The sequence below is a fragment of the Haliotis rufescens genome, unplaced genomic scaffold (genome assembly GCF_023055435.1).
Source record: "Haliotis rufescens isolate VD_foot unplaced genomic scaffold, xgHalRufe1.0.p SCAF_5, whole genome shotgun sequence".
NCBI classification, from domain to species: domain Eukaryota; kingdom Metazoa; phylum Mollusca; class Gastropoda; order Lepetellida; family Haliotidae; genus Haliotis; species Haliotis rufescens.
Genome location: NW_025964223.1, coordinates 517,661 through 534,816, shown reverse-complemented (window position 1 = coordinate 534,816; position 17,156 = coordinate 517,661). Strand labels below are relative to the sequence as shown.

Sequence of the window (17,156 nt, the reverse complement as noted above, 5' to 3'; positions counted from 1 at the left end):
TAAGACATTGTAACCTCCAATCCACAGTAACAACCCTGGCTCACACAGTTTGCATATCCGCTTTTTGATTCATTCCTCCGCGAACCGAACGAAATACACAATCCTTGATTAAGGAAGATAATTGTGGATGTCAACTTCTTTATTATGATGAATACGTTTCGGAGTATATACTTACTGCTTCATCACTCAATCTTTAATTAAACATCTTTTTTTGTATTTTACATATATTTTTAGATAACATCAAAGAAACCTTGAGATGTCTGAAAGTAGTTTCGGCACGAAATGTTATTGCACGCTATTACACATTCAGTTCTATTTTGTTCATACATAAATTTAGTATTGTCTCAGTAAAACATATTGAAAAGGGTAAATATTTCAAACTGTACGATCATAATACAGATCACTGGATTTTCTGGTCCAGACTCGATATTTTACAGGCTATGATGATATTGGAATACAACTGGAATAGTCCTGATCCTGATTGATGCGTTGAACAACATTCACTCACTCACGCTATATTGTATCATGAACTGACCAGAAGGTAAATGGCCCTGGATCTTCTATGAACCCAACAACAGTAACACCATCTAGAGTAGGATAAACACATAGAAAGGTGAGTTTGAGAGCCATCGTTTTTAGTCGACAGCCGTACGGTCACCTAGAGTTGAAACATAAAACTGACTTTTCGGCCATTGTCGTTTAGGTAAAAAACTTTTGAATTGTCAATCACACCTGCCACTTAGTTACAACGAGTTGGTCAAAAAACTGTCACTGAGTGTTTTATGTTCGCCGTCACCTTTAACACACCTGTATATATGGAGGCGCCGGGGCGTCGCCTTAGAGGTGGCGGAATCATGGACGCCATGACGCATATCGCTGCAGTGTTAATCGTAAGTAAGATTGTGTTTTGTGATTTTACAAAGTAGATGAATGACATGTTCCCAAGTGTTCCGAGGGTTTAATGGTGCCAGGGTTTTGGCACGTTTGACTACACCAATGATGAAATGGCAGCGTGTTGTATTATCACATCAACGTAAAGTACTATAATGCTGACTCACATTGGACACTCACAGCCAGGGCCCCGTTCCACAAAGCAATCGTCGTAAGTGCTTAATCTTACGACAGTCGTACGTCTATGTTAAAGTATGGGAGTTACGATAACCTTAGCGTTACGATCGCATTGTGGAACACACCCCAGGCCTCCAAGCTTGAGAAATGAGTTTCCATCTCCAAACACATCCAATGGGATTCGAACCTTTACGACAACATTGTTGTGTTTGATTATCTCATGCCTGAATACACAAAACAACTTCACTTGATTTTGGGGGCCATTTTTGCTAAATATTACAAAAATTCGAATGAGCGTTTTCAAAGCGTTTCAGTCTATTTTGTTTTGCTATATGATTGTATAACGATGCTGTTTTCTTTCAGTAGATCAGTGATGCTGTCACGTAGCTTAACTGTTTAGGGTGCTTAAATAGTTGCGTTTTACCACGTCCGTGATGATTTTAACAGTCAATGAATACATTGAGAAGTGTTGCAATAATAACACAAACCTGTTTTGTTCAACTTTTCGCATCGAGGAGAAAATAGTAGTTTTGTTTAGTGTTACATCGATAGTAATATGCAACAGTAACTGTTAGCTGACCTCACAACGCTATATGTACCTAAATGGAAGTAGGTAGATGGGAGTAAGTTCACGTTGATTTCCAAGTGAAGTTTTAACTAAGCTTTCCGATAATAAAATATATTACGTTGCCAATCTTACGACCATCAATACAAATAAACAAGTGTCTACTGTAAGATACATTATCTTGACACTGTGGATAGTTCAAAATAACTTAATTCAATTCGGCTTTATTCACAAAGGAGTGTAGGCCAGCGACCGATATCCGAGTGTTACAACAGAGAGACGGTGTTATTTTGTTCTATCACAGCCCTTCTTAGATCTGTAGACTTATATATAGATATTGAAAGATTATTTAAATTTAGGGGCACGGGTGGCCCAGTCGTCTAAGGCGCCGCGATTCGCTGTGCAGACACGCCAGAAACCTATGATTGTGCGTTCGAATCCAGGTTTGCCCCGATTATGTTTCTAGGTTTGTCAGCACCATACCCGTACTCGTAGGTTTCACCGAAGTGGTAAACGTCTGAGACCTGCATCACTTCGGGCTTTCCTTCTACATTAAGCTGACACGCCGTGATATAACTTGAATACTTGACTTTCTAAACTATCTGCCCTATTCTCCATTTACCATAATAGTTGGAGTTGATAATCTTACGCGTAAGAAACGCGTGCATGCGAATAAATGAATCACCTCAATGTCTTTACAACTATCTAACCTTCAAATATCTGAAGCGTACATCAAAATAGGACAATTTTTTGAATATTTCTCATATGGTTAGGGTTGAATTGCTGACATTGTCCTAAATATGCCACACATAACATTTTCTGCTTGCAACGTGGCACCTGAAACAAGGTTATTCCATGACAAAGATTAAGAAAATAATATTCCAAAGTACGAATATAATGTAACACATTCTATTTGTGTGTCATGATAAAACTAATTTACATATCTTGACATAATGCCACCATTCTTAAATGTAAGTACTTTGGTTTTATCTAAATTAACAGACAAATTGTAGTCAGAATAAACACTATCCAAAGTATCAATCTGTTTCGGAAGACCATAAAATGATGGATGAAATAAGTTCTACATCGTCAGCAAACAAAAGCAGAAATAATTGAATGATGTCTGGGTGAAGTTCATCAGCATTAAAACAACATTGAGAACAATAGTGGGCTTAAAACGCACCCTTGTCTTAGGCCCAGTGGCCATTCAAAAGGGTCTGACATTATGTTGTTAGCTCTGACACATGCTTTAATACAACAACAAAAATGAATTTAAGGCATTCAAACTCCTCTACATTTTAGAACATTTGAGAACCTACCATAGTTTATTTCTATTACCTAAATCGAATGCCTTAGTAAAATCCACAAAGGCAACATAGAGCTTGCCGCGTTTTTTGACAAGTACCTCTGTATAATGGAGTGCAAAATAAAAATATTGTCTGTGGTGCTATTACCCTTTCAGAATCCTGCTTGTGATTAAGATATTCTAGCATATGCCTCTGACCAAACTGTTAATGGCTTGCTTAACATAGATGTATATAATTTGCTAAAAACACTCAACAACGTAATTCCTTTGTAGTTATTAGGTGTTTGTGTATGACCTTTCTTATGTAAAGGTATAATTATACCTGTGCTCCAAGATTGTAGAAAATACGCTAAATCAAACAATATATTAAAATGAGTTCAAGGTATGGTAATTACCAGGACACGGCCATCTTTAAAGAGTTCGGCAATCATATCATCCGATCCAGCAGATTTGGATGATTTTAACTCCATAATACATTGGTGTATTTCAGGTGGTGCATTTGGTACATCTAAAATACTGACAGCTGCATCATCAACATGGCCATCAGTGTTTTCATGAATAATTGCATCAACATTACCATTTGATTTATGAAAAATATTGTCAAAATATTGTACCAATCATCAGTAATTATATTTGGGTTGTGTAGATAACTTCCAATCATATATCGTCCCGTTTTCCAAAGCCTCTTTTGCATTATTTATGTTGGCTGTTAGTGTATCACGAATAGAATCATTATACCTTCTTTTCTTCTCCTGTAATACAATAGTGTAATCATGTCTTGCTCTTTTGTAATGTCTGAGAGACCCGCTATCTTTACGCTTTCTAAAAACCAGTACAAGTCCGTGGCATTCACATCTATAGAACTTGCATTCCTTGTCAATTCAATTCAATTCTTTATTGTATGAAAAGGCCACAGGCCCATATACAACGGAGTTACATAACATATTTTATAAAATACAAAGTCAAGGTAACAATTCACTTCGTAACAAAAAAGCATTATGTATGTACAAAGCCAGTTGATGTTGTGTTATAAGATCCTTGCAAGACAGTAATGAAGACAATCTTTTAGCATTAAAATGAGATAGAGACCACTGCGGTAAGTACTTGTCTCTTAGATTTTCGTATATAGGGCAAATAAACATGAATAGAATCATTATACCTTCTTTTCTTCTCATGTAATACAATAGTGTAATCATGTCTTGCTCTTTTGTAATGTCTGAGAGACCCGCTATCTTTACGCTTTCTAAAAACCAGTACAAGTCCGTGGCATTCACATCTATAGAACTTGCATTCCTTGTCAAACCACATTTTAGAGTGATTACCTTGATCTTTACTTTGTCTTCATTGACTCAGCTGCTGCACAAACCCAATCACTCAACAAACATGTTGTTTTATCTATATCACAACATTGCTGTAAAATGTTTGTCCCTGAATAGACCCAGCTGATTGACGTCTCATTAACCTTGTACATCGCAGGAGACGCACGTGCACTTGTCTCGTGTGGTCAGTGGCGTGTGACTGAAATGATCATGTCACAGGCACATGTGATGAATCTGACCTAGATTGGCTATTGAATTTAAAGCACCACATCAACAAGGGAGGCAAAGCAATGACATGGTCAACCTCACTTGTTCCCGAAGAGCATATAAGTGTGAAGTCACCAATACCAGCATCTTTCAAACATCTGCCATTAAATATATTCATATTAAAAGATATACATAGATCTAGAGGTTGATGTCCAGATGTATTTATTTAGTCCAGTTTATGTCACTCCCCTATCTCCTATCTGTCGTAGTCGCCAGTGTGGCAGGCTTGATGTTTGCACGTAGACGGCGTCTACGATCCCGACTATAACTACGATCCCTAGTGTGACGTGGTGTAGTGACGTCCGGTGTGGCAGAAGTCGTTGTGTATTCGTCCGTTACCATGTCGTTACTTCCTTGGTCGGTGTTTCCTGGACGGCGTTGAGGCTTGACCTGGCGATCAGAGATGAGAAGACTTCCGTTCTTATAGTAGCCGTACCATCCTGTTCCTTCAAGTCGTGTAGTGTGCTTGTTTCGTCAGGTCATTCACTATCCCTATAGCATTATCCCTAAGACTGTTCCTGAGGTCCTCCAACCAGTACATCAGAGTGCGTGGTGTCTTGCTGCTACTGGGTCGCACACTACCTGGCCTATGTGCTCCAGGTAATGCCCGGGGTGATTGGCTCCTCGTTTTCTTTAGCGCTATTGCTCAATGTATCGCACACACACACTGTCCAGTTTCATCACACCTTTCAGGCAAGTCATAGATAACACCATTATGCCGTCTACTGTATTGTTCTAGTTGATAAATATCTGTCTAAATCTCTCGTTGATTGTAAACCGACCTGATCTAGACTTTCAATACAGGTTTCCAATTTTTCTGATCGTTCATCCAGATGATCAATATCTGGCTGGAGTATTTCTTCTTGTGATTTGAGATCTTCCAAACTTTGTATTTTACTGACCTTTTATTCAGTGACAGAAATCAGTACTTCGTGTCTTTTTAAAGATGCATCACAATCATTCTTGGTGCAGGGTTTAATTCAGACTCGCCATATAAAGTTAAAAGGGCTGGAACTAGAAGTGGTGAATTGAAGAAAATGGACATTTGCCAATTGATTTTGAAGGCATGCCCATATTGAAGTCACATGCCCATATTGAAGTCACACGCACATTTTGAAGTCACACGCACATATTGAAGTCACATGCACATATTAAAGTCAGCTGCACATATTGAGGTGAGGTGAGGTGAAATTGGGTTTAACGTCGCGTCCAAGATTATTGCACTTATATAGCGACGTGCATGTACGTGTGTTTGTTTGTGTGGCTACTTGTACTCGTCCGGACTAATGCCGATTTATAGTGCTAGCCCACTGAGGTACCATGCCGCAGTTTAACATGAATACCCCACTCAGACACAGTATACAGACTCCGAGCCGACCGGTCCTTGTTTTAGCCCCTTAATGCCGAGCGCCATTCAGAGTAACAACAAGTACCATCTTTTAACGTCTTTTGGTATGACGCGACCGGGGAACGAACCCCGGAACTTCCGCTCTCCGGGCGGACACTCTACCACTAGACCACGGAGGCGGTTGCACATATTGAAGTCAGGTGCACATATTGAAGTCACATGCACATATTGAAGTCACACGCACATATTGAAGTCACATGCTCACATTGAAGTCACACGCACATATTGAAGTCACATGCACATATTGAAGTCACACGCACATATTGAAGTCACACGCACATATTGAAGTCACATGCACATATTGAAGTCAGGTGCACATATTGAAGTCACATGCACATATTGAAGTCACATGCCCATATTGAAGTTACACACAGATATTGAAGTCAAACGCACATATCGAAGTCACATGTTCATATTGAAGTTACACGCACATATTGAAGTCACATGCTCACTGACGCGGTGACGGGACGCTTGTTGCAGGTTGCGACGCTGGAGGCTGTTGACGGTACCAACTCCAGGTACTACTCCGCTGACGTCGATTTCCCCTTCCCCGGCACCTACAACTGCGACGTCTGTACTGTAAGTCCTTCATAACCACTTGTTGAGTGCGTGTGTACTTGAAACCCTGTTAGTCCGGAAACCTGATCTTTCGGACCATTTCTGGTTGAAACATTTACATCATTCAGTACATTCGGTAAACGGGGCTTTGTTGCATAATTCTCATTATGGGGGCATGGTACAAATATCAGTTCACTTTAGTTACATTCCTTGTTTACAATGACCACCACTTCGATGACGTTCAAACCTTCATAACCTTAACGGTATCCCCGAGCAGAATAGGCCATGACTTCCCTATGCTTGTATCTAGAGCTGAATAAGTGGGGCGGTTACAATGTCATGCTCCTGTAACACTGTATCCCGACTGTGTGGAATGTTTCTATAAAGCACCAACCATCGGTCTCTGTCTGGTCAGCTGCAATATATCGAAATAGACAAGTGCTGACTGTGGCATAAAATATCAAATACCCACCCACTCGAGGACATCGGACATTTTAGCTAATGTGTTTCCTTCCTTCCTTCACCCATCCTTCATTCCTTCCTTCCATCCTTCCTTCCTTCATCTAGTTATCATGATATTATTTCATTCATTCATTCATTCATTCATTCATTCCTTCATTCATGTATATATTTAGTTATCATTATTTCTTTCCTTTACACAAAGTATAGGTCTTCAGCAATTACATTCATTTATTCGTTGCATCGTTTGTTCCTTTTTCAATTCACCCATTCGGAAATTCAAATAATATATTTATCAATTTATTGACTTTTCAAACAATCAACCGTTATGATTCTTATTCCTTCCTTGTATGATATTGTCGCCTAGGCTACAGAATGTGCTCCTGGTTTCTTCTGCCGAGCAGTGGGTGCAGCAGGGTTGCCTGTTACACCGGCCTGTGTTCCCGCCGCCTCCATAGGTAGGGTGATACACTGGTTGTCGATATACATAGATTCCACATACTTGATATCACCTGTATGTAGTAACAGACACACGAGCCATTCCTTATATGTAGTATCACACATACGTGCTATCATCTGTATGTAGTATCAGACACACGAGCCATTCCTTATATGTAGTATCACACATACGTGCTATCATCTGTATGTAGTATCAGACACACGAGCCATTCCTTATATGTAGTATCACACATACGTGCTATCATCTGTATGTAGTATCAGACACACGAGCCATTCCTTATATGTAGTACACACATACGTGCTATCATCTGTATGTAGTATCAGACACACGAGCCATTCCTTATATGTAGTATCACACATACGTGCTATCATCTGTATGTAGTATCAGACACACGAGCCATTCCTTATATGTAGTATCACACATACGTGCTATCATCTGTATGTAGTATCAGACACACGAGCCATATCTTATATGTAGTATCACACATACGTGCTATCATCTGTATGTAGTATCAGACACACGAGCTATTCCTTATATGTAGTATCACACATACGTGCTATCATCTGTATGTAGTATCAGACACACGAGCCATTCCTTATATGTAGTATCACACATACGTGCTATCACCTGTATGTAGTAACAGACACACGAGCCATTCCTTATATGTAGTATCACACATACGTGCTATCATCTGTATGTAGTATCAGACACACAAGCCATTCCTTATATGTAGTATCACACATACGTGCTATCATCTGTATGTAGTATCAGACACACGAGCCATATCTTATATGTAGTATCACACATACGTGCTATCATCTGTATGTAGTATCAGACACACGAGCTATTCCTTATATGTAGTATCACACATACGTGCTATCATCTGTATGTAGTATCAGACACACGAGCCATTCCTTATATGTAGTATCACACATACGTGCTATCACCTGTATGTAATAACAGACACACGAGCCATTCCTTATATGTAGTATCACACATACGTGCTATCATCTGTATGTAGTATCAGACACACGAGCCATTCCTTATATGTAGTATCACACATACGTGCTATCATCTGTATGTAGTATCAGACACACGAGCTATTCCTTATATGTAGTAACACACATACGTGCTGTCACCTGTATGTAGTATCAGACACACGTGCCACTTCTTATATGTAGTATCACACATACGTGCTGTCACCTGTATGTAGTATCAGACACACGATCTATTCCTTATATGTAGTATCACACATACGTGCTGTCATCTGTATGTAGTATCAGACATACGAGCCACTCCTTTTATGTAGTATCACACATACGTGCTGTCACCTGTATGTAGTATCAGACACACGTGCACGCGCCACTCCTTATATTAAGTATCACACATACGTGCTATCACCTGTATGTAGTATCAGACACACGAACTATTCCTTATATGTAGTATCATACATACGTGCTATCACCTGTATGTAGTGTCAGACACATGTGCACGCGCCACTCCTTATATTTAGTATCACACATACGTGCTATCACCTGTATGTAGTATCAGACACACGAGCTATTCCTTATATGTAGTATCACACATACTTGATATCACCTGTATGTAGTATCAGACACACGAGCTATTCCTTATATGTAGTATCATACATACGTGCTGTCACCTGTATGTAGTATCAGACACACGCGCCACTCCTTATATGTAGTATCACACATACGTGCTGTCACCTGTATGTAGTATCAGACACACGAGCTGTTCCTTATATGTAGTATCATACATACGTGCTATCATCTGTATGTAGTATCAGACACACGAGCCACTCCTTTTATGTAGTATCACACATACGTGCTGTCACCTGTATGTAGTATCAGACACACGTGCACGCGCCACTCCTTATATTAAGTATCACACATACGTGCTATCACCTGTATGTAGTATCAGACACACGAACTATTCCTTTTATGTAGTATCATACATACGTGCTATCACCTGTATGTAGTGTCAGACACATGTGCACGCGCCACTCCTTATATTTAGTATCACACATACGTGCTATCACCTGTATGTAGTATCAGACAAACGAGCTATTCCTTATATGTAGTATCACACATACTTGATATCACCTGTATGTAGTATCAGACACACGAGCTGTTCCTTATATGTAGTATCACACATACGTGCTATCATCTGTATGTAGTATCAGACACACGAGCTATTCCTTATATGTAGTATCACACATACGTGCTATCACCTGTATGTAGTATCAGACACACGAGCTATTCCTTATATATAGTATCACACATACGTGCTATCATCTGTATGTAGTATCAGACACACGAGCTGTTCCTTATATGTAGTATCACACATACGTGCTATCATCTGTATGTAGTATCAGACACACGCGCCACTCCTTATATGTAGTATCACACATACGTGCTATCATCTGTATGTAGTATCAGACACACGAGCTGTTCCTTATATGTAGTATCACACATACGTGCTATCATCTGTATGTAGTATCAGACACGAGCCATTCCTTATATGTAGTATCACACATACGTGCTGTCACCTGTATGTAGTATCAGACACACGAGCTATTCCTTATATGTAGTATCATACATACGTGCTGTCACCTGTATGTAGTATCAGACACACGCGCCACTCCTTATATGTAGTATCACACATACGTGCTGTCACTTGTATGTAGTATCAGACACACGCGCCACTCCTTATATGTAGTATCACACATACGTGCTGTCACCTGTATGTAGTATCAGACACACGAGCTGTTCCTTATATGTAGTATCACACATACGTGCTGTCACCTGTATGTAGTATCAGACACACAAGCCATTCCTTATATGTAGTATCACACATACGTGCTGTCACCTGTATGTAGTATCAGACACACAAGCCATTCCTTATATGTAGTATCATACATACGTGCTGTCACCTGTATGTAGTATCAGACACACGTGCACGCGCCACTGCTTATATATAGTATCACACATACGTGCTGTCACCTGTATGTAGTATCAGACACACGAGCTATTCCTTATATGTAGTATCATAAAACGTGCTATCACCTGTATGTAGTATCAGACACACGAGCTTTTCCTTATAAGTAGCATTACTATTGCCTGAAAATTGCTAAGAGCGGAGTAAGACTCACTCACTCACTCACTCACGTGACCTGTTCTCCGATTCATATTCGAAGGTGCCGCAATTCGCTGTGCGGAGTTTAGGCCTGTGAGCATCCTATGATCGTTGGTTCAAATCCCGGATATGTTTTGGTTATGACCCTGTCTTGTCAGCACACCATGTAATGACTGAAACGTTGTATCATGCGGCGTTAAATCCAGCCTACTCCTTCAGTATCATTATTATTCATTTAACAAGGGGTCTTGTTCTTCCATTTATATAAATAGCTTCTTTAAAGTATTAGTTTTATTTTTGTATTAAAACAGCACCAACGTTTCCTACGCCTAAGTGTGCTCGTGGTGGAGGCGATACGGCAGTCTTCCAGAACGGGAGCATGATATCCTGCTCCGCCAATCAAAACTGTCCACTTAACTTCGTCTGTTCGTCAGGCGCGTGTTGTCTGGATATATCTCTATGCTGTAAGTATACTACTCAATGATGCTGATGCTGATGCTGCTGATGATGGTGATGGTGATGGTGATGGTATTGGTAAGAACATTTATTATGCCCGAAAGTGAGATTGACCAATCAGAGAGCAGAACTACTGACCCCACATGAGCCCGTATACCGTCAGTAACAGCCATCTTGGATTTTCCAACACCCACCTAACATATTTCACATGGGAATGCTGGTACCGAAATTCGTTATTTGACACCGTTTTGTGTTTTACTATCATTAACTGTGATGTGCAAGGACATTAATCTGTTTTTTAGATCACATTCTTGACTTTGTTGATAAAGATTATAGTTAAAAATTTCAACAAGGTTTGGCCTCTAAGGTTTGAAGAGTGGTCTCCCTTTGAAATCAGCAATGGCTGTTAGACGCTTTGCTAGTATCATCGATGAGGAAATCTCTGATAAAAGGCAAAATTTGCTATATGGATACCAGAAAGTGTAAACTTTTCGGCATAATAAATTCGTTATGGTGTCTTTAGTTGCCGTATTCGGTGTCATATTAGATAAGTAATATAGGTAACCTAATATGACACCCTATACGGCAACTAAAGACACCATAACTAATACTATACCGTCAGTAAAATCCAAGATGGTTTTTACAGACCCAATATGAAACTTCTTTTCTCCATTCAGTCAACATATTGGGCGGTGCCAAACTAAGGCACCGAGAACAATGGCAAGTCGGACAACTTAGTACTTGGGATGCAAGCGTGACATTTCGAAGACGAGGTCCGCATATTTGCCATGTTTTTCCTCAATCTTGTCAATCACATTAGTGTCAAAAGGGACAGAAAATTCAATGATATAAATGATTTCATTGGATTTATCGATTTATCTATTATTATTATTATTATTATTATTATTATTATTATTAAAGCCGGCGTCAAACATGTTTCATTGGTATCGTTGACTTCAGCCAAACAGGGCAACTGCCCCGCCCGTGTGAGCTGGTGCGGGGTGAACAACGACTGTACGTCGGACAGCTCCTGCCCAGGGGACACCAAGTGCTGCTCCTACCCTGAATGTCAAGGTCGACGATGTGTCAGACCTTTATTTACCGGAAGATAGAAAATCGCCATCTTTAATTCGCCTTGCCGAGAAAACCTACCAAGTTATTGTACTTCATTTAAGTGGGTATATTATTGTACAAGTCTATATGTGACATCGCTGACTTGTTGCCCTGACCCATTATGTGAGTCAGACAGATCAATAAAAGAATATTATCAGCATGAGTGGCTATATTGTCATGTGTCAGATTCAGTCGAGGGTTTTGTTTGTATGTCAAAGGTAACACATAAATTCTTTCCGGGCAGAATTGGCACACAGGACCCCATGAACTAACTAGAACGAGGATCGGATTGCTACAGTATATAGTCTGGCTAACAGTGTGTATTCGTACCCCGACGGCGTGGACTGCTCACATTGGAAAGTAAATGTCCCATGAAAGGCTTCATGTCCTCATAAATAACACCTATGTGGAACTTGGGGAGGCCATTTAAGTTGGCGGCTAACTTATATATATATATCATCTCCTCTATACTCCATCCCACACCCTTCCGTATCGCCCCCCCCCCCCCCCCCCCCGTTCATAGGAAAGGCCTCCCACATCATCAGCCGCCTCCTCAAACAGCAAACCAATATTGACACCCACTTCACCAGCTCCAACTCCCTCAACACCCTGCTAAGAGCCAACGGCAGGAACACATCTAAACCCCAAGAGGTTAAAGGTGTCTACAAAGTTGACTGCAACTGCGGGCAATCTTACGTAGGTGAAACCTCCCGCCCAATCAACACCAGACTCAAAGAGCACAAAACCTCAACTATTAAATCTGACAGTAAATCAGCCATCTCGGACCAAATCAGCAACTGCCCCAATCACATCATCAACTTGGAAAACGTCCAAATCCTCTCCAACAACCTCCATGACTTCACTAAAAGAAAACTAACGGAAGCAATCAACATTCGCCTCCTCAAGCCATCAATTAACAGAAATCAAGGCTATTTCATCCCATCCGCCTACCATTAACTGATCAAGCAATAATCACTTGTCCTGTTTAATTGGCTTCATGTCCCTATTGGCTTCCACCTATATGTTTTCTGTCCATCGTGTCCTGACAGTATTATCCTTCTGTTGTCAACACTTACTCATGTTATCCCACTCATGTATGCAATTGTTGTTACTGTTATCCTGATAGTACTGTACTGTTAATCCTCCACCTACTATATATATTCTGTACTATGTCCCTCATTCAGTCTTGCTTGACAATGGTATAGGAATCTATACCGAAACGTTGCTTTTTACAGTATTAAAGAAGTTGTTATCCATAAAATTGTGTCTACCTTGTTTACATAAGAAAGAGCGTATGTTGTAAGATTCCGACTATATCATATGTTATCACATGTTGATGTATTGATAATGCCATCAATATCTGTTCCATGGAAGGCGTGGTCCCATTGACATTACTCTGCACCAGGCCCAAAGGATCAAACAAGGGAAACACTGTAACATATTAATTCATGAAGTTGGTTGGTTACGTATGATGTATGCATCGGTGTATCTACAGCGGTGTCCATTTGGGGCGCTGTGATCATGTCCAAAATACCAAACAAGGTCCCATAGATTTGTCAACAATAGGCGTTCGGTCGACACATTTATTTCTAAACCATGTATGCAAAAAGATATCCTTGTACACTTAACGGTTTCTGAATTTGTCCCCATTGAAATAGGACAGATGGAGCTCCAACTTCATGGTGTTGGATAACTCTGGACACATGGAATCAGCTCATAGTAACTCGCAGTGCCAGACCACCCACTGGCTCTCATACATCAGTGATACGTGACGTAAAGTAAAGTGGTTCTGACATCAAACAAAGTTGCACTAATTCACAAGACATATTTACATGGTTTAGTTTCAAATTGGGCTACCGGATTGAAGCTCAATAACATATTTTGATGATGTGAGCTGATTACACAAATAAGACACACGTGTATTCTGATACATGTATACTCCTGGGGAACATGTGGCCCTGGCGTCTAAGGCTGTGCAGAGTTGCGTCCCTCGATATAATTGATACGTGATATGTATTCACACATGTGATACAAAATGTATGCAAATTTGTCTTATGACTGTATTATAGAGTCAAAATTAACAGAATAAAAGATAGCTGTGCTAAAACTACGAAGGACGAGCATACAAATAGCCTCTTCAGCAATGTTATGTACGTGGATACTACATCGTTATTTACACAATACTGCTACAATCTATGTTCTAGAGCATTCGGTGTAAATAGTGCTACAATCAATACTCACACGCAAAAGAAACGCAAGTGGTTTTAAGCAAATAGGTAACAAACACGGAACCATAAATTGCTACGAGTTTTTAGCATGTAGTGAAGCCTGATTGTGTTATCAATATTTTTGGTTTCATTTTGGAAGCCCCGAGTAAAAACGCAACATAAAAAACGAATCGCCAAAACGCACCATTTCAATGACTATGTGGGTATCATGCACCCATTTCTCGCGAAATCGAAAACGCACGAACTGTCACGAACTGTAGTGGGTATAAAACTGTGGCCGATTCTTGGACCTACCACTCCTTGGTCAACAATGCCACGCCTAACTCAAATTCAGAGAAACCAGGCTATCGGGCGTTTGGAAGCTGGAGAGTCTGTCCAAGATGTTGCCCGTCATTTCAACGTTAACATAACTACAATTTACCGTCTCCTGCATCGATGCAATGCTACACAGACCACAGATTACCTTCCTCGGAGCGGTCGTCCTAGGGTCACCACACCTCGACAAGATCAGCAGATTACCCGACAACACCAGCGACATCCGTTCCTAACTGCCAGAGAAAGTGCTCGACAGACCATAGGAACACATAATCGACACATTAGCCGGGACACTGTGATCCGACGTCTCCGTTCCAGCAACCTCAGATATCGCCGATCAGCACGTCGTCCTGTTCTCCAACCACGGCATCGACAAGCACGACTTCAGTGGGCACAGGGTCATCACAATTGGCATCATCGTGAGTGGTCGCTTTTGTGTCTCCCATGCAGACGGAAGAGTCTTAATTTGGCGGCGTCTAGGTGATCGTTTCGCTGACAGAAACGTTGTGGAAAGGGATCCAAGGGATGGACCTGGTGTCATGATATGGGCAGGGATTGGACTTAATGCGAGACTTGGACCCATTTGCTTTCTGAATGTTGGTCAAGGTCGGGGACACGGCGTCACTGCTCAGCGGTATGTCGACCAAGTGATCAGACCCCACGTTGTTCCATTTTTTGCAAAACATCAACAACACATTTTCCAGCAGGACAACGCTCGTCCCCATGTTGTCAGAGCTAACATGGCCTTTCTGCAACAACACAACATCCGTGTTCTACTGTGGCCAGCCCTAAGCCCTGATCTGAACCCCATCGAACACTTGTGGGATGAGGTTCAAAGGCGTCTGCACAATGAGCGCCCAGTCCCTACAACTGCCGATGAGCTACGCACAGCTGCTCTGGATGTGTGCAGGAGGATCCCTAGGGCCTTCACAAATCGTCTGATCCACTCAATGTACAGGAGATGTGTGGCAGTGATCAATGCTAATGGTGGTCACACCAGGTACTGACTGACATTTTAGGTATTGACCGGAAACTGTGTAAGCACTTAATATTTAAAAAAACCAATTATGTCATCTGCCTTTTAATCCATTAAACTGTCTTCAGTAAAAAAATTGTCAATCTTGCCCTATTAGTATTTCTTGTCTTTACTGTTGAAAATAAATAACATGTATACTGCATACTCGACTTGCGTTTCTTTTGCGTGTGAGTATATGTTCCAGAGCATTCTGTGTAAATAGTGCTACAATCTGTGTTCCAGAGCATTCTGTGTAAATAGTGCTACAATCTGTGTTCCAGAGCATTCTGTGTAAATAGTGCTACAATCTGTGTTCCAGAGCATTCTGTGTGTTCAAAAGCCAGGGAAGAGTTCCCCCTTATGCATTTCCATTTCACCCAGGTACTCGATCTCAGTGTCATCATTGTCGTTGGAGGATTTCTTGTCTTCTTTGAATTTGAATCTCTTGCAGATGTTGAAATGCAAAATATAACATGGAAGAATGCAGTCCTCCTCAAAGATGACAATTTCCCTGCCGTATGGATCAACGTGGCAGTCGTAGCCTGGTTCTTTTGCTGCCCCAAGTTTTAACTTTTTACACGCGAGGGTCTGAAATTCAAGAAGACTATTGTAAAACTTTCCTTTTTACAACCTATAACTTTCGAATTTATGTCAATGTGATTTGAAGGAATATCTTGACACAGTGTTTTGGAATGATTCCAGCGTTTACAAGAAGAGGACGTCTTGTATTCATGTATTGAAGTCAAAATACATCTAAAAAATGATGTCTGCTTTACTTCAATGGATAAATAATGATTTGCCAAACATTGATTTTCAGTGGATTCTGTTTATTAAACGCGGCCCCTTCTTTTGTTGACCTTTCATCATTACAGGTAAAGGGGTTCATACGCGGAGCTTTACAAGTTACATAAAATCTTCGAATGTCCGTGGAAGTCATAATTGTTTACATATAGGTTTCATAGTTTATTGAAGCTACTAACAAATTCAACGAGACCCATAATATCCACCCCAATACATGAAACAAAGGACGTTTGGGATGATTCGTGTACACGTAAAGTGGTCCTGTTACGTACACGTAAAGTGGCGCTATGACGTACACGTAAAGTGGCGCTGTCACGTACACGCAAAGTGGTGCTGTCATGCACAGGTAAAGTGGTGCTGTCACGTTCACGTTAAGTGGTGCTGTCATGCACAGGTAAAGTGGTGTTGTCATGTACAGGTAAAGTGGTGCTGTCACGTACACGTAAAGTGGTGCTGTCATGCACAGGTAAAGTGGTGCTGTCACGTTCACGTTAAGTGGTGCTGTCATGCACAGGTAAAGTGGTGCTGTCACGTACACGTAAAGTGGTGCTGTCATGCACAGGTAAAGTGGTGCTGTCACGTTCACGTTAAGTGGTGCTGTCATGCACAGGTAAAGTGGTGCTGTCACGTACACGCAAAGTGGTGCTGTCATGCACAGGTAA

General features: G+C 40.8%; 2 protein-coding genes across 3 annotated transcripts in view; one reads left to right on the top strand and one right to left on the bottom strand.

The window, feature by feature from the left end:
- The first annotated feature begins 851 nt into the window (after positions 1-851).
- Positions 852-12,394, top strand: LOC124111826 (perlwapin-like). Its single transcript, XM_046471655.2, has 5 exons — positions 852-890; positions 6,414-6,512; positions 7,318-7,408; positions 10,878-11,030; positions 11,983-12,394. Exons 1-5 carry the CDS (start codon positions 855-857, stop codon positions 12,132-12,134), a joined length of 531 nt encoding a protein of 176 aa, XP_046327611.2. The 5' UTR covers positions 852-854; the 3' UTR covers positions 12,135-12,394.
- Positions 12,395-15,556: 3,162 nt separating this feature from the next.
- The window catches only part of LOC124111846, a 32,602-nt gene continuing 31,002 nt past the window's right edge, over positions 15,557-17,156 (bottom strand). Inside the window, exons 33-34 of one of the 2 annotated variants that reach the window (XM_048383732.1) lie at positions 16,002-16,281; positions 15,557-15,963 (exon numbers count right to left, since the gene is read on the bottom strand). In XM_048383732.1, coding sequence (XP_048239689.1) covers positions 16,027-16,281 — 255 coding nt within the window. In that variant the 3' untranslated portion in view covers positions 15,557-15,963; positions 16,002-16,026. Of the gene's footprint in view, positions 16,282-17,156 lie in introns of both variants that reach the window. The other variant, XM_048383731.1, reaches the window with a different exon arrangement.

Bases quoted from the DNA above. Each gene is read 5' to 3' on its own strand.
- LOC124111826 (XM_046471655.2), top strand. From the start codon at position 855: ATGGACGCCATGACGCATATCGCTGCAGTGTTAATC. The intron at 7,409-10,877 runs GTAGGGTGATAC...GTATTAAAACAG, and splicing joins TGTTCCCGCCGCCTCCATAG to CACCAACGTTTCCTACGCCT. The intron at 11,031-11,982 runs GTAAGTATACTA...CGTTGACTTCAG, and splicing joins TCTGGATATATCTCTATGCT to CCAAACAGGGCAACTGCCCC.